The sequence below is a fragment of the Phyllobates terribilis genome, unplaced genomic scaffold (assembly GCF_046119375.1).
Source record: "Phyllobates terribilis strain yellow unplaced genomic scaffold, ASM4611937v1 Scaffold_5__5_contigs__length_657084704, whole genome shotgun sequence".
In the NCBI taxonomy this organism is placed as follows: Eukaryota; Metazoa; Chordata; class Amphibia; order Anura; family Dendrobatidae; genus Phyllobates; species Phyllobates terribilis.
The window spans coordinates 27,777,228-27,795,742 of record NW_027362765.1 but is presented as its reverse complement, the minus strand read 5'-3'; the positions used below and the strand labels follow the sequence as shown (position 1 = coordinate 27,795,742).

Here is an 18,515-nt window from a genome sequence, read left to right as displayed (position 1 = left end):
ACACCAGGACGCAGCCAGCCCCCTTTTGTAAGAAGGAGGTAACACCGGTGCAGAATGCTGATGAACAACCACTCTCATCCCCTCTCACTGGAGGAGTGACTGCCTAGCACTAAAACTGTACATAGATGAAACTTGCAATAGTGTGCAATTCACACACTTGCAGCATCGTGCCTAGTCAGCCCCTACTATTCGATTAGGCGGGATGCCCGGCACCCTATACGTGCATTGCAGAGGTGCAAAGCCCATAATTCACAAGGTCATCATTAATGGTGCCTGGTTGCACCCTGGCAGATAAAAAAAAAAAGTGCAAAAATATCATATGAGGTATTAGTTAACATCTGTGTGCAGCCATCATGGCTGGTGAGTACCATTACCTTTTTGCTGTTTTCTAATTTGACTTTGGAATTTTTTAAAAAAATTCAATTTATTGTTCTGGCTATGCTGTTTGCCTGAATCAGTGATGTGCAGTCTAGGATCTGCACGCCTAAGAGCACCGATCCTAGGCTGTTGCCTAGTAAGGCCAGCCCTGGCCCCAACCCACTCTGATTGGTGCGATCGATGTAATCGCCGATCGCGCCAATAAGAGGTTACCAGGCGGTCACGGGGCCGCCCCATAACCCCCTGTGATGTGTGCATAGGCCCCAGCCAGCTCTGATTGGAGCGATCGATGATGACATTTATCGCACCAATCAGAGTGTCTGACCGAGAGGTGACTGGCCTGTGACCTGCCTGTCACTGCCCTATCACCCCCGTGACCAGCTTGCAGCTCCCCACAGTTGGTGAGGATTTCTACAGGGTGGTCACACGTCTGATCTCTCTGTACTGGGCCTTGTGGTGCCACAGAAACATCTGGTCTCCTCTTGAGGTAAGCGGCTACTGATCCTGCTCCTACTGAAAGAAGAAGAGAAAAGGCTTTGGTAAGTCCATCTCTGATCTCCCCTCATCCACCCCCACACCCACCTCTTTTTACGGCCACCACCACCCCCCTTTTTGCCACTGAGCGCTGATCGATACTTGATCGCTCGTTTTTTGGCAGTTTTTTTTCCCATGCGTCCTGCAGCAGCAGAGTGCTGACCAGTGCGTCCATGCTCGCTGGTTTCCAAGACTTTTTTTTTCTCCCTGTCCATTTTTTTTCTTCCCTCCCCCCTCCACTTTGCACCAACTCCGTGCTTCCAGCTACCGCCGAGCATTAATCGGTGAGACAAATCACCGATCAGCACTCGCTACTTTACACTTTTTTCCCCCCACTAACATTTTTTCTTTTGTAGAGGGTGGTCAGGCTGTCCGATTGTGCACCGTGCTGGGCTTTGCAGTGCCACAGAAGCCTGTGACACCACAATCGCCGCTCTTGCTGCTGCGACAGAAGTCAACTGTAAGTAGTATTTTTTGATCTCTCCACATCCACCCCAATCCCCCTCTCTCCCCTTCCCATTCCCCTTTCTGCCACCAAGTGCTGATCATTACTTGATTGCTCGACTTTTGTCATTTTTTTTCGTGCTTCCTGCAGTGGCCGAGCGCTGATCAGTGACTGCAGATCACTGATCCGCACTCATGCTCGCTGTTTTACACTCCCGCCCCCCGCCCCTTTGCACCACATCTGTGCGCACATCCAGCAGCCGACGAGCATTGATCGGTGAAGTAGTTACACCAAGCACACTGAGACATACACACACAAAGTACTGACACACAAGCACCACATACATAAAACAATGTCTAGCTCATCCCAAACTCGCTATTCAGAGGAGGAGGCATACGCTTTCCTTGCTACTACTGACGTAGTGTTCGTCAGGTTGTCCTACACAACTGACGTATGACACTACATTATAAGATTCACAAATCGGGTATCAGTTCCAAAAAGGGGGCACTTGTTGGGCATTTTCACTGTTTAGGCACATCAGGGGCTCTGAGAACATGACATGATGCCCGCACAGCCCTTTCCATCAAGATCTGCATTCCAAAGCATCACTTCTTCCCTTCCGAGCCCTGCCGTGCACCCAAACAATGGCTTCACCCCACATATGGGGTATCAGCGTACTCAGGAGAAATTGCACAACAACTTTTGGGGTCCAATTTCTCCTGTTACCCTTGTGAAAATAAAAAAAAATTGGGTCTCAAGTAAAGTTTGTGAAAAAAAAAAAAAGTTAAATGTTCATTTTTTCCTTCCACATTGCTTCAGTTACTGTGAAAGACGTGAAGGGTTAATAAACTTCTTGAATGCGGTTTTGAGCACCTTGAGGAGTGTAGTTTTTAGAATGGTGTCACTTTTGGGTATTTTCTGTCATAAAGACCTCTCAAAGTCACTTCAAATGTGATGTGGTCCCTAAAAAAAATGGCTTTGTAAATTGTGTTGGAAAAATTAGAAATCGCTGGTCAACTTTTAACCATTATAATTCCCTAACAAAAAAAAAATTTTGGTTCCAAAATTGTGCTTATGTAAAGTAGACATGTGGGAAATGCTATTTACTAACTATTTTGTGTGACATATCTCTCCGATTTAAGGGCGTGAAAATTAAAATTTAGAAAATTACGAAATTTTCGCCAAAATTTCCAATTTTTTCACAAACAAACGCCGGTCATATCAAATAAATTTTACCACTATCATGAAGTACAATATGTCACAAAACACAGTGTGGATGGCAAATCAGTTGAAGCGTTCCAGAGTTATTACTTCAAAGTGACAGTGGTCAAAACTGTAAAAATTGGCCTGGTCATTAACGTGCAAAGCACCTTTGAGGATAAAGGGGTTAAACAGTCGGGGGCAGTGTGGACATTTCTCCTGGCAGTGACAGTCAGGTCTCAGCTGTCATGTAAGCTGAGCTCCTGGTGGCGATGGAACGGGCACTTCTGTACCGCGCACGATGGCCATGATGTATCCGTACATCAAACGGCGGGAAGCTATTCCCAACTATGACATATGAGTACATCAAAAGACGTGAAAGGGTTAAAATGCTACCAAGGAGTTTCAGACTAATATAAGTGAGGCAGACCGATCCCACCACAATCAAATATATCATATAGAATGAACTTGTTAAAAAAAGGAGACAGAATAAAAAAAACAAACAAAAACAAAAACACAAGCCTCCCCATATACAGCACGAGCCCGACACAAGCCTCCCCATATACAGCACGAGCCCGACACAAGCCTCCCCATATACAGCACGAGCCCGACACAAGCCTCCCCATATACAGCACGAGCCCGACACAAGCCTCCCCATATACAGCACGAGCCCGACACAAGCCTCCCCATATACAGCACGAGCCCGACACAAGCCTCCCCATATACAGCACGAGCCCGACACAAGCCTCCCCATATACAGCACGAGCCCGACACAAGCCTCCCCATATACAGCACGAGCCCCACACAAGCCTCCCCATATACAGCACGAGCCCGACACAAGCCTCCCCATATACAGCACGAGCCCGACACAAGCCTCCCCATATACAGCACGAGCCCGACACAAGCCTCCCCATATACAGCACGAGCCCGACACAAGCCTCCCCATATACAGCACGAGCCCGACACAAGCCTCCCCATATACAGCACGAGCCCGACACAAGCCTCCCCATATACAGCACGAGCCCGACACAAGCCTCCCCATATACAGCACGAGCCCGACACAAGCCTCCCCATATACAGCACGAGCCCCACACAAGCCTCCCCATATACAGCAAGAGCCCCACACAAGCCTCCCCATATACAGCAAGAGCCCCACACAAGCCTCCCCATATACAGCACGAGCCCCACACAAGCCTCCCCATATACAGCACGAGCCCGACACAAGCCTCCCCATATACAGCACGAGCCCGACACAAGCCTCCCCATATACAGCACGAGCCCGACACAAGCCTCCCCATATACAGCACGAGCCCGACACAAGCCTCCCCATATACAGCACGAGCCCCACACAAGCCTCCCCATATACAGCACGAGCCCCACACAAGCCTCCCCATATACAGCACGAGCCCCACACAAGCCTCCCCATATACAGCACGAGCCCCACACAAGCCTCCCCATATACAGCACGAGCCCCACACAAGCCTCCCCATATACAGCACGAGCCCCACACAAGCCTCCCCATATACAGCACGAGCCCCACACAAGCCTCCCCATATACAGCACGAGCCCCACACAAGCCTCCCCATATACAGCACGAGCCCCACACAAGCCTCCCCATATACAGCACGAGCCCCACACAAGCCTCCCCATATACAGCACGAGCCCCACACAAGTCTCCCCATATACAGCACGAGCCCCACACAAGTCTCCCCATATACAGCACGAGCCCCACACAAGCCTCCCCATATACAGCACGAGCCCCACACAAGCCTCCCCATATACAGCACGAGCCCCACACAAGCCTCCCCATATACAGCACGAGCCCCACACAAGCCTCCCCATATACAGCACGAGCCCCACACAAGCCTCCCCATATACAGCACGAGCCCCACACAAGCCTCCCCATATACAGCACGAGCCCCACACAAGCCTCCCCATATACAGCACGAGCCCCACACAAGCCTCCCCATATACAGCACGAGCCCCACACAAGCCTCCCCATATACAGCACGAGCCCCACACAAGCCTCCCCATATACAGCACGAGCCCCACACAAGCCTCCCCATATACAGCACGAGCCCCACACAAGCCTCCCCATATACAGCACGAGCCCCACACAAGCCTCCCCATAAACAGCACGAGCCCCACACAAGTCTCCCCATATACAGCACGAGCCCCACACAAGCCTCCCCATATACAGCACGAGCCCCACACAAGCCTCCCCATATACAGCACGAGCCCCACACAAGCCTCCCCATATACAGCACGAGCCCCACACAAGCCTCCCCATATACAGCACGAGCCCCACACAAGCCTCCCCATATACAGCACGAGCCCCACACAAGCCTCCCCATATACAGCACGAGCCCCACACAAGCCTCCCCATATACAGCACGAGCCCCACACAAGCCTCCCCATATACAGCACGAGCCCCACACAAGCCTCCCCATATACAGCACGAGCCCCACACAAGCCTCCCCATATACAGCACGAGCCCCACACAAGCCTCCCCATATACAGCACGAGCCCCACACAGCCTCCCCATATACAGCACGAGCCCCACACATATAATACACCCATCAGTCACGCACAGCTTTGACATAGATCATGGCATGGGTGTAATGTTTTTTTTGTATAGTTTACCACAATCCTCTTTGAAGTGAGTCGGTTTTAAAAGAAATTGAAAATTCAGGGTTAAGGGAAACACTGTTCTTAATGTACAGAAATCCACACTTGGCCCTCACTGCACATTTCATGTTGTCGGTCATAAAAGTGAAATTTAGCCACAAAGACTGGACCTGGTCTTGTAGCGACCATATGAGCACATTCAGCAGCACAGAAGAAAAGGTAGATTCATCCAATAAGATATCAGGATTCTACAAAGGTAACAGCATCATTACCCTCCGCTTTCTCTTAGAGGACCATCATAATATTTTTTCTTCAAATAATTTCCTAACTTGTCAGCACATTCTACCTATGCTGTCATTTGGTTTTGTAGTTTACAGATCTGGGCAGGTAAGGGTCAACATTTTCTGATGCCAGGAGGTAGGTGGATCCTCCAGGTTGTAATCTCTATAGAAGAAGGGGTTTCAAAGCCCAAACTACTTTGAAAAGTATCGTGTGGAGAAACATGCAGGGATATAACAGCAGAATGGTGATCATATGATTGTGATATGTCCGGACTACACTACTGATATAGCAGTGAAAGATGATGACTGAGAAGAATCTGTAACTTCTCTGCATTTAGTGGTTACTACTCACCTGGATGGTTATCTGTAGGAAACTCCTCCTTACATCGCTCATCATCCCTCACATATGTTTCTGTAGTATTAATATGGGTCAGATCTTTACCCTGAAACAAATATTGTAAAAGTCAGACAGATGGAGAAGTCACATCTATGATCAGCTCTAATCCTGTCATCTCCACCGTTCTCATTACACAAGTATAAAACAAATAATACTGGTGGGTAAAAGAAGACTGAGCACAAGACCTTCACAGCCGTCTACACATCATAGGGGAGATCTCATGACACCTTCTCTCCATCTACCTGACGATCCTGAGAAACAGTGGGATCTTCAGGTTTACAGTCCTGTGGAAGAAGAGGACGAGGACATCTCTCTGGTGTTGTCCTCTTACTGGGTAGAACTGGAGGAAACACATACAGGGACTGAATTCATTCTTTACATACAGATAATTATAGGCCGTGTGTATTTAGTCCTGTGTATTACCTGGTGATGTGAGGGGCTGGCGAACCTCCATCATGATGTCCTTGTACAGATCTTTGTGTCCTTCTAAATACTCCCACTCCTCCATGGAGAAATAGACGGCAACATCCTGACATCTTATAGGAACCTGACACATACAATGATACAGTCACCCCCCCCCATTCCCTTCATAGCAATACTGTATAATATCCCAGCAGTGTCACCTCTCCAGTCAGTAGCTCAATCATCTTGTAGGCGAGTTCTAGGATCTTCTGGTCATTGATGTCCTCATGTATCAATTGGTGAGTTGGAGGCCCTGTGATTGGGCTCTGGAGTCTTTCCCATCCCTCAGACACAGGGGCCTGCCAACGTTCACTAGATGTCTTCTTTACTACTGTGTAATCCTGGTTATGGAGACACATTAATAAATCTCACTACAGATATTTCCAGAGTCTTCACCTCTCCAGTTCTGTCCATCTGTTATTCCCATAGATAAGAATGATGTAATGTGACGTCATCAGAATCTCTCACCTCTCCAGTAAGCCGGAAGAGGATCTCTAGGGTGAGTTGTAATAGCCTCTCCACCATTTTGTTCTTGTCCATAGCCATCATTGATCTGTAAATCAGAAAAATTGTCTAAATATAGACAAACTCCACTGAGAAGATTTGGTATGGTAGGGACCTGAATGTGAAGAAGATGAGCCGATGTAACATCATAAAGAATCCCATGTAATAATATAATTACTGGAGATAATAAGAGAAAACATATGATGAGATAAGAGAATATAAAATCTACAAATTTTATCTTGTACAGAGTGGAACATCAGTTGAATTGCTGACCAAGTCATCTCCTCCATTCTCCCAATCACTGGCTATGATGGTCATTGCTTCAACAACTAATTGGCCAAAGGTATCTCAAGATTGTTGGGACTGACCAGGAAATAGAGAGACTGGTGGAGGACTCAAGCAGTGGTGGCTCAGGAGTAGTGTGGAATCACTAACGTGTTACTATCTTTACTATATTCTGTTTTTTCTTCCTGACATCTACTAATAAAACTTATATACTTTAGATCACACATCAAACAAAAAGAGAAGAAATGGTCATGAGCCCACAGCTATGTAGAAAGTAACTAACTCTTTATTAGGTAAAAGAAGTCTAGGTCCAAAAATACAACACAGCAGTGTAAACAGCGTCATCCACAGCCCACCACCAGAGGAAGGCAGGACTGGCACCATTCCAGCAATACAGGACACTTATGGGTCGGTGTATGTCTCTACTTCCCAATACTGTTATTGCTATTGTTTTATACACAACTAACAAAGAAATCACCTAAAATATCAATATCTATTAATCCATTTATAAACAATCCCAAACAATACGAGATATAGAAAAACACAGTATGGTGAGGAGACATGTCAGCTAATATCTGTAGACAGTGGAAATAGATGTGCAGCTGATAATGTGTATAGCTGAAGGCTTTTATCACTCTATAAAGGGACAATGTTGATGACATCACACACTCACAGAATGCGAGAGGGCTAACGTAGTGAGAACGAATGTCCCCAAATGTTGTATAGCGCATGGACGCCGGCAATAGGAGCTTCCAGGGCGCATGCGCAGGTATTCCAACAAAAGAGGTCACGACCGTGATTCTTACATGTGTCCTGAGCCTCAGATAATGTCAGGATGTCTAAAACAGCGCCCCGTACTGGTGCATGCATGGTACAAGTCCATCGATACTGAGGGCGCGCCCCCGCAACAGTCAGTTGCCTGGAGGAGGCGCCCGCACGGGGTAGCAAAGGATAAGATATTACTGTAGTTTACAAAAAAATTGCCACAATGAGAGCCAATAAATGTCACAGCAGGTGCAATATTAACACAAGAGATTCATATAAGTTAAGATATTTAAATATCTGCATTATTAAGAGCTAAAATAGATATCAGAATCAATATACACTGCTCAAAAAAATAAAGGGAACACTTAAACAACAGAATATAACTCCAAGTAAATCAAACTTCTGTGAAATCAAACTGTCCACTTAGGAAGCAACACTGATTGACAATCAATTTCACATGGTGTTGTGCAAATGGAATAGACAATAGATGGAAATTATTGGCAATTATCAAGACACATTCAATAAAGGAGTGGTCTGCAGGTGGGGACCACAGACCACATCTCAGTACCAATGCTTTCTGGCTGATGTCTTGGTCACTTTTGAATGTTGGTAGTGCTTTCACACTCACGGTAGCATGAGACGGACTCTACAACCCACAGAAGTGCTCAGGTAGTGCAGCTCATCGAGGATGGCACATCAATGCGAGTTGTGGCAAGAAGGTTTGCTGTGTCTGTCAGCGTAGTGTCCAGAGGCTGGAGGTGCTACCAGGAGACAGGCCAGTACACCAGGAGACGTGGAGGGGGCCAGCAGCAACAACCCAGCAGCAGGACCGCTACCTCCGCCTTTGTGCAAAGAGGAACAGGAGGAGCACTGCCAGAGCCCTGCAAAATGACCTCCAGCAGGCCACAAATGTGCATGTGTCTGCACAAACTGTAAGAAACCGACTCCATGAGGGTGGTATGAGGGCCCGATGTCCACAGATGGGGGTTGTGCTCACAGCCCAACACCGTGCAGGACGCTTGGCATTTGCCACAGAACACCAGGATTGCCAAGGTCGCCACTAGCGCCCTGTGCTCTTCACAGATGAAAGCAGGTTCACACTGAGTGAGTACATGTGACAGACATGACAGAGTCTGGAGACGCCGTGGAGAGCGATCTGCTGCATGCAACATCCTTCAGCATGACGGGTTTGGCAGTGGGTCAGTAATGGTGCGGGGTGGCATTTCTTTGGAGGGCCGCACAGCCCTCTATGTGCTCGCCAGAGGTAGAGAGATGAAATCCTCAGACCCCTTATGAGACCATATGCTGGTGCTGTTGGTCCTGGGTTCCTCCTAATGCAGGACAATGCCAGACCTCATGTGGCTGGAGTGAGTCAGCAGTTCCAGCAAGATGAAGGCAAAGGAAGCTATGGACTGGCCCGCCCGTTCCCCAGACCTGAATCCGATTGAGCACATCTGGGACATCAAATCTCGCTCCATCCACCAACGTCACGTTGCACCACAGACTGTCCAGGAGTTGGCGGATGCTTTAGTCCAGGTCTGGGAGGAGATCCCACAGGAGACCATCCGCAACCTCATCAGGAGCATGCCCAGGCATTGTAGGGAGGTCATACAGGCACGTCGAGGCCACACACAATACTGAGCCTCATTTTGACTTGTTTTAAGGACATTACATCAAAGTTGGATCAGCCTGTAGTGTGTTTTTCCACTTTAATTTTGGGGTTGACTGCAAATCCAGGCCTCCATTGGTTAATAAATTTGATTTTCATTGATGATTTTTGTGCGATTTTGTGGTCAGCACATTCAACTTTGTTCAGAACAAAGTATTCAATGAGAATATTTCATTCATTCAGATCTAGCATGTGTTATTTGAGTGTTCCCTTTATTTTTTTGAGCAGTGTATATAGTTGTAATCTCTCTGCAAAAGCCCAAAATAGGCAGATTAGTATAATGTAGATATATACAGTACAGACCAAAAGTTTGGACACATGTTCTCATTTAAAGATTTTTCTGTATTTTCATGACTATGAAAATTGTACATTCACACGGAAGGCATCAAAACTATGAATTAACACATCAAGAGAATGCCAAGAGTGTGCAAAGCAGTCATCAAAGCCAAAGGTGGCTACTTTGAAGAACCTAGAATATAAGACATTTTCAGTTGTTTCACACTTTTTTGTTAAGTATATAATTCCACATGTGTTAATTCATAGTTTTGATGCCTTCAGTGTAAATGCACAATTTTCATAGTCATGAAAATACAGAAAAATCTTTAAATGAGAAGGTGTGTCCAAACTTTTGGTCTGTACTGTATATCAGTCAGTGCAATATTGGAAGTACGAGTGTGTGGAATAAAAACTGGGGCTCACAGAACAGTAGATATCACCTGTGGTGTACACCATGATAAGAGGTGTCTAGCAATGCAAAACTTGGCTCTCTTGTATGGTGACAGAAGTAGTGTAACCGGCTTACAGTAGAAATTCCCATATACAGATCCTAAATAAAACCACCAACGTCATCTGTTCATTCAATCCCACGGGGGTGAGTCCAAATGGAAAATCCATTGGCATTCTTTTTAGAGGATTGGAATAAACTAATCTCTTTTTCCGATTTTGTCTGACAACCTCTAAAATACAAAAGGAGATAGCTCTGTTGTCACCCTGATGATACCCTCCAATTTGTCTAGTAATGGGGTATCCCTTTTATATCTGATATCTCAGAGGTGTCACTGATGCATTTTCTAAATTCTCTTTTAGTTTTTCTCCCAAAGTCTAAATATTATGAAATTCTTACTAAAATTTTGGTTGAGGGTCTGGATAAAAAAACTAATCTGAAAGAATAAATTTGAATTCATGGCACCTAAATGTCACTATTCCCACTATTTGTGTTCTCCATAAAGTTCACAAAGAGTTAGACCAACTTAGTGGACGACAAAACCTAAGACAGAAACTAAAACACATGAACATATACCCTACTATAAGTAAGTAAAAAGCAAAAGTGAATATACACAACATAGGGCACTTAGTAAACACTGGCTTTAATTAAATAAAAGCCATCTATGCTTTAGGTTCTAGCACTCAATGAGAATTTACAGCAGAAGGATCTCATAAACTTAATCAAATATTTTAAAACAATTATTGCAGTAAAAGAGAAGAGCTCAGATCAGTCAAGCACTTGTTCACACTCACAGAATAGCTGGGTAGATAAGATGCTCACTGCGATCAGTATTTTCAGCAGATTGCAAAGATTAAATGCACAATCAGAGCTTCAAACATAGTAAATCTCCAAAATGCCTGCAGTACATTGATCAAGTGCTCAGTATTACCAGTGCTCAGGAAGAATGGCTCCCATCTCCCCTCACTCCTTTCTGGATGCACTTAAGCCCCCATCACACTAAACGAGATCGCTAGCGAGATCGCTGCTGAGTCACAAGTTTTGTGACGCAACAGCGACCTCAGTAGCGATCTCGCTACCTTTGACACTTAACAGCGACCAGGCCCCCGCTGTGAGATCGCTGGTCGTGTCGGAATGGTCTGGACATTTCTTTGATCGTTGAAGCCCCGCTGGGTAGCATGCATCGGTGTGTTTGACACCTTACCAACGACCTTGTTAACGACTCAGACACAGAAACACATAGGCGTGCACCGTTATACAGATCGTTACGGGTCGCCGCATTGTTGCGAAGATGTGACTGTTTGAGATCTCACCAGCGACCACATAGCGACGCAGCAACGATCCCTGACAGGTCGTATCGTTGTCAGGATCGCTGTAGCGTCGCTTAGTGTGACGGGGCCTTTAGTTTCTGCTGGATGGAAAGACCGAGTTAGCAGCTTACAAAAAGGTTCTTTTCTACTGTACTGGTCGTGCCCAGCGAAGCTCCTGTACCCAAGTGTATATCCTAGAAAAATGTACCCCTACAAGAATTCCTACCTACGTGTTTCAGCCTCATTCATGAGGTCTCATCAGGGGAGTGTATTTGCACAAGGGCAATGGATCTAGTAGATCCAAAGATAGCAAACAAGATAAGTTATGGAGCCAGGTGTGATCCCAGCTCATGTATAGGAGAAGTGTGCAGAGTGCTGCACTCCTCCATAAAAATGGAGATTCTGGGGCGTGCTCGGTGGTGCACAGGTACCCCCACCAATAGCATTAGCTTTCATTAAGAGTTACTCTATCTATACATACATAGTGCACCCTTAATGCTTACCGCATTCCAGGTGTGTGATCCTGCACTTCCTGTCCAAATGAACCAGGGAGCCACACTGTTTGATTCACGTACTTTCCCTCCACCCCTCCTGCATAACCATGGGGGCACAGTGCTTGTGCTCCATTAGATAATGCAGGCTCGGCGTGTGACGCTGCTTCCTGGCTGGTCAGTCAATATGGAGACATCTTGCTCCCACTTCATAGCTTCTCTCATGCTGACTCTCCATTATGTGCCACAACCACCTCCCTCGTTTCCCTCCTGCATTAACTCATTGATCAGCATTGCCCTGGAGATACAGCCCTACAGCACTCCCGTAACATCACTAACCAAACAACACCATGAAGACCAAGGAGATCTCCAAACAACTCAGGGACAAAGTTGTTGAGAAGTAGAAGTCAAGGAGATCCAGCCCTGCAGCACTCTCCTGTTCTGTTCAGTGTCCTACTGTTCATGACACTTATTCTGTCCACTTCTGTTTCTTAATCACTGCTAAATCAATTGAGTATTTATCTCTCACAATACCCATTATGTTCTAATCATAGGACATGTTAAAGTTTCACTATTTATAACGATGCTCAAGTGGCAGTACTATTGATATTACATAAAGAAATTGTCCACTACTTTAAGATTGATGCCCTATCTGTAGGATAGGGCATCAATGTATGATCGGCTGGGGTCCCGGGCGCGGCACCCCGGCCGATCAGCTGTTATAGGTGTCGGAAATCCTTACCTGCAGTGCTTGGCCGTCAAGTTGTAGTGGCCGCTGCTTGTAACTGCACATCAGTTGAATGGGAGGCAGTTGTGCAGTTACAAGTGGCAACCACTACAGATGGATGGCCAGGCACCGCAGTCAAGGACTTCCGGCCAGCGGCCGCCGCCCCCTATAACAGCTGAAAGTGCATCAATGTTAAAGTAGTGGACAACCCCTTTAATTAATATCAATGGCCTTATAGACCACCCCTTTTGTCTTAGAATAGATGAAATCATTAATGGTGTATTCTCCATGTGACCTGGCTGGTGAAGGTATTCCCAGTCTCCATAACTGGACAGGCCACACAGCCTTTGCATTTACAGCAGCCCTTTGGGCTCTTTGGTAACCATGGTAATCACTTTGGGGCCCACAAAATGGCTGGGAACAACTCAGTCTTTTATTGATCAGTTCTTCTTGTAGGTAATTTTAGGGGAGAGTCTGTTTTACTGTTTCTGGTTATCAATGTACAGCAGACATTTTGGAGATTTACTATGTTTGAAGCTTTGATTGTGCATTTAATCTTTGCAACCTGCTGAAAATACTGATAGCAGTGAGCACCTTATCTACCTAAGGCCACGTTCACATGTTCAGTATTAGGTCAGTATTTTCCATCAGTATTTGTAAGCCAAAATCAGGAGAGGAGCAATCAGAGGAAAAGTATAACAGAAACACGTCATCACTTCTGTATTTTCACCCACTCCTGGGTTTGGTTTACAAATACTGAACGTGTGACAATAGCCTTAGGCTGTGTGCCCACGATGCGTTTTTTTTAAGCGTTTCCGCAGTGGCAAAAACGCTGTAGAAACGCATGGTAGAAGGCCTGCCATGTTCCCCAATGATAATCCGCATGTGCTGTGCACATGCTGTGGAAATTTCCGCTGCGGATTATCATTGCGGAAAAAAAACGCAGCACTACCAATTATTTTGCGGAAGCGCTGCGTTCTCGCCGCCATTGACTTGCATTCGCAAGCATTCTGCTTCACTAGATAAGGACATGCGGAATGCATGCGTTCAATGTGCGGATGGTACCCAGGTCTAGAGGAGAGGAGACTCTCCTCCAGACCCGGGTACCATAGAAAACTGTAAAAAAAAGAATAAAATAAAAAATAAAGATTATATTTACCTTCTGACGGCCCCCGATGCGCTCGTCCTTTCATGCCGGCAGCTTGCGATGGACTGAAGGACCTGCGCTGATGTCATAGTCATGTGACGGGTCACGCGACGCTGACGTCGGCAGGTCCTTCAGTCTACCGCTGCCGACAGCCAGGACGGTGAAGCATGACAGCGCGGACCATCAGAAGGCAAGTATATATTTTTTCATTTTTTACCTTTCTTTTGGTCACACTATATAAATCCATGCCGTTTGAATGGATTTACATAGTGTGACCAAGTTGTCAAGCACTTTCCAAGTGATGCTAAAATCGCTTGGAAAGCGCTTGTCAACCCGCATGCGGAAATGCATGTGAAGAACGCTTCACTTCCGCATGTCTCTGGCAGGAAAACACATGTACAATCCGCATGCGTTTTATTCTGCCAGGGAGATGCAGAAACGCTCAGGAAAAAATCCTGAGCATTTCTGCATCGTGGGCACATAGCCTTAGTGTGAATAAGTGTTTGTCTGTTCTCAGCTCTTTCAATGTGATAATTGTTTAAAAATATTTGATCAAAAGTTAATTTTTCATAAGTTAATGAGATCCTTTGGCAGGAGATTCTCAAACTCCCTCTGAAGTGATATGGATACAATTTGGATAAATGGGATAAGGCTAAGTGCCCACGATGCAGAAATGCTGCAGATTTTTTCTGCATCTCCCTGGCAGGAAAAACGCATGCGGATTTTACATGCGTTTTTCCTGCCAGGTAGAAGCGTTTGTGAAAAGTTTTTGCATGCGGGTTATCAAGCGCTTTTCCAAGGGATTTTAGCATCACTTGGAAAATGCTTCACAACTTGGTCACAATATATAAATCTATGCAACCGGCATGGATTTATATAGCGTGACCAAGTTAATAGTTGAAAAAAAGAATAAAAATGGTAAAAAAAATAAAAAAAAAGCATTATACTCACCTTCTGATGGCCCCTGGTCTTTTCTCCGGTGCGTCCGGTCTCTTGTACAGCTCGCAGTGATCTAAAAGGACCTTTCATGACATCATTTAGTCATGTGACAGGTCACGCGACCGCCAACGTCAGCGGTAGCGTGACTGGTCACATGACTAAATGACGTCATGAAAGGTCCTTTTAGACCATAGCAGGCTGCCGGGGAGCCAGAACGCACCGTACAGGAGACCGGGGGCCATCAGAAGGTAAGTATAATGTATATTTTTTATTCTTTTTTTAACAGGTACTATGGTACCCGGGTCAGGAGGAGAGTCTCCTCTTCTCCAGACCCGGGTACCATCCGCACATTGAATCGCTTAATATCCGCATGTGCAAATGTAGTGATGCGGATATTAAGCGATTCAATGCAAGTCAATGGCGGCAATTACGCTGCGTGTCCGCAAAATTAATAGACATGCTGCGGATTTTTCCGCAATGATAATCCGCAGCATTTTTTTAAGCGTTTTCGCTGCGGAAATTGTTGGGCACGAAGCCTAAGACTTTCTTATATTACATTTATATAGCTTCCCACTGCTGGGTGTCCATAGTTGGGGCCCGGTCCTGCTCAGCCCTTATTCACATTGAGGTCATCTTTGACACATAGTAATGTTTTAATATTAGAGGTTAGGACCGTAATGACAGAAAACAAAAAAAGCATAAAAGCCAAGTTTACTACGTACCCCATGCTATTTATATGCACTTTTGCTTTTTACTTACTTATAGTAGGTAATATGTCCATGTACTTTCTATCTTAGGTTTGGTCTGTTTAATGGCCAGTGTGAACATGCTCCTACACATTGCATATATACCAAATTATACTCCAGTTCATTGATGCAAACATAACACCATCTGTAAAAAAGCTGAAGTTGAAAAGAGGAAGACTTCTACAAATGGATAATTATCCTAAACACACGTCAAATTCCAAACTAGACGACCTCAAAAGCTGCAAGCTGAAGGTTTTACAATGGTCCTCACAGTCTCCTGATCTGAACATCATTGAAAATCTGTGGCTACACCTCAAAATAGCAGTGCATGCAAGATGACCCAGGAATCTCATAGAACTGGAAGAATTTTCCAAGTAAGAATGGATGAAAATCCCTCAAACAAGAATTGAAAGACTATTGTTTGGCTGAAAAAAGCTTTTACAAGCTGTGAAAAAGGGGGCGCAACTAGCTACTAACCATGCAGGATGCCCAAACTTTTACATGCCACTGTATGTTCATAGAGGACAACACTATTGTGCTGCTACTTGTGTGGGGCTGTGGGTGTGCGTGGTGAAGGAGGTGGTCCTCTTACTTGTGTGGGCCTGCGTGCTGGTGGTCTGAGTGGGAAAGGGAGGGTGCTGTTACTTACGTGTGGCGGCATGCTGGGGGGCTCTGTGTGGGGAAAGAGGGGTGCTGCTACTTGCATGGGGAAGGAGGGGGTCCTGTTACTTGCAGGAGGAAGGAAGGGGTGCTGTTACTTACGAGCTGCAACATGCTGGGGTCTGTGTGTGGAAGGAGTAGGTTGTGTTACTTGCATGGAACTGCTTGCTTTGGAACGGAGGGGGGTTTGGTAACTTGCATGCAGAAAGACAGGGTGCTGTTACTTACGTGGGGCTGCGTGCTAGGGGTCTGCATAGGGAAGGAGGAGGTGCTTTTAATTGCGTGGGGCTGCACGGGGAAGGAGGGGTTATTGGTCCTTTTGTGGGGCTGCGTGCTGGGGGTCTGTATGGAGAAAGAGGGGGAGCTGTTACTCGCATGGGCTGTGTGCTAAGGGACTGAGTGAAGAAGGTGGGGGTGCTGTTACTTGCATGGGGAAGGAGGGTGGAGACATGAGGGTCAGTGGGTGCTCTCGTTCGCTGGCCTGTCTGTCTTTAGAAAGACATGGACCAGGTCTCATCTTATTGAACTCCCGCACTCCTTCCCGTGGGCAGAATACTACTTAGACCACACAGGGTGAGGGTAACAACAGGGGGATACTTTATTGTATCACCAACAGTCAATAAAATATAGTGCCAGTCTCAGCAAGTACACAAGATGGTGCAAATGACTGAGTCTCACCTTTTCGCTGGGTCGCCGGAGATTAAAACCTCTGACTTCGGGACTTTAGGACCGTCTTCCCCAACCAGTAGCTCCTCGCTTTTGGCGGACACCCACAGAAAGGAGGTAATGACAAGCTTAAGAAGCTAACCCGAGTACAGCGAGGTATGTGGCCAGGTGACCTAACTGTCCCAACCTGGATTCTCCAGACGTCTTTGTGTGTTCAGTGATGGTCAGAGAAGCAGATTTGTATTCCTACAGCTGGGGCCGTGGTCTCTTAAGCTGACATCTTGTAGAGTCTCTTAGAGAAGGAAAGAGGTCTCTTTTTCTACCCACAAATGACATTCAGGGCATTATCCACAGACCTCTGGAAGGGTGGGAGGAGGCATTCTCTCTCTCTCATTGTTCCAGTGGACAATTAACCTGCATATTTATCCTGCAATGTTTGCAGACAGTCACCAAATAACAAACATCGATTGTTCAAACAACCTGCACCTTTGTTCTCAAGGAAAAAAGAACAATAAGCTGCAGGGGCTGATACAATAGAGAATCAACAGCCATTCACCAAATCATCATACAACAGACAAATCTACACCAAGCGTGGGGGTCTGTATGGGGAAGGAGAGGGTCCTGTTACTTGCATGGGGCTGTGTGTTGGGGGTCTTTATGGGGAAGGAGGGGGGACTGTGTGCTGGGGGTCTGTATGGGAAAGGAGGGGGGTTCTGTTACTTGCATGGGGCTGTGTGCTGGGGTCTGTATGGGAAAGGAGTGGGGTTCTGTTACTTGCATGGGGCTGTGTGCTGGGGGTCTGTATGGGAAAGGAGGGGGGTTCTGTTACTTGCATGGGGCTGTGTGCTGGGGGTCTGTATGGGAAAGGAGGGGGGTTCTGTTACTTGCATGGGGCTGTGTGCTGGGGGTCTGTATGGGAAAGGAGGGGGGTTCTGTTACTTGCATGGGGCTGTGTGCTGAGGGTCTGTATGGGGAAGGAGGGGGGTTCTGTTACTTGCATGGGGCTGTGTGCTGGGGGTCTGTATGGGGAAGGAGAGGGTCCTGTTACTTGCATGGGGCTGTGTGCTGGGGGTCTGTATGGTGAAGGAGGAGGGTCCTGTTACTTGCATGAGGCTGTGGGGGTCTTCTAAAATCCCTCCTCAGATCACTCACACTGAGTCCTGTGTCCTCATCCCACCTGCACAGGCTCCATGGTGCAGCCCCTCAGTCCTCACCTTCCCAGCAGCCTCAGCACAACACTGCTTCCTGGTGTCAGGTCTTCACTCACTGGACTGAAGGAGGCCCCGCCCCTTCCAGTGACATCTTCCCCTCAAAGAATCACCTCCACTCTAGACACTACCAACACCACATATATGGCTGTGTGCACAGGACCTGTGATGAGGTCACAGGAGGGGAGGAGTCAGGAGTCACATGATCAGGGGCCTCAGTGGATGCAGGACTCTGCTGTGCTGGTTGTCATGGTGCTGGATGAGCTGAAGTTTATGTGTGGGGTCAGGAGGGGTTTACAGTGTGGATGTAGCAGAGCCGTGTGTGTAGGAGGCGTACGGAGCGGAGCCG

General features: G+C 46.6%; 1 protein-coding gene across 1 annotated transcript in view; it reads right to left on the bottom strand.

Annotated features, from left to right (window-relative positions):
- LOC141271815 (uncharacterized) overlaps positions 1–18,300 on the bottom strand; it is a 105,017-nt gene extending 86,717 nt beyond the window's left edge. The window contains exons 1-6 of the mRNA XM_073681989.1: positions 18,111–18,300; positions 6,794–6,878; positions 6,487–6,666; positions 6,287–6,410; positions 6,106–6,203; positions 5,819–5,909 (exon numbers count right to left, since the gene is read on the bottom strand). Of these exons, the coding sequence (XP_073538090.1) occupies positions 5,819–5,909; positions 6,106–6,203; positions 6,287–6,410; positions 6,487–6,666; positions 6,794–6,878; positions 18,111–18,130 (598 nt within the window). The 5' untranslated portion in view covers positions 18,131–18,300. The remainder of the gene's footprint in view (positions 1–5,818; positions 5,910–6,105; positions 6,204–6,286; positions 6,411–6,486; positions 6,667–6,793; positions 6,879–18,110) is intronic.
- Between the last annotated feature and the right edge of the window lie 215 nt (positions 18,301–18,515).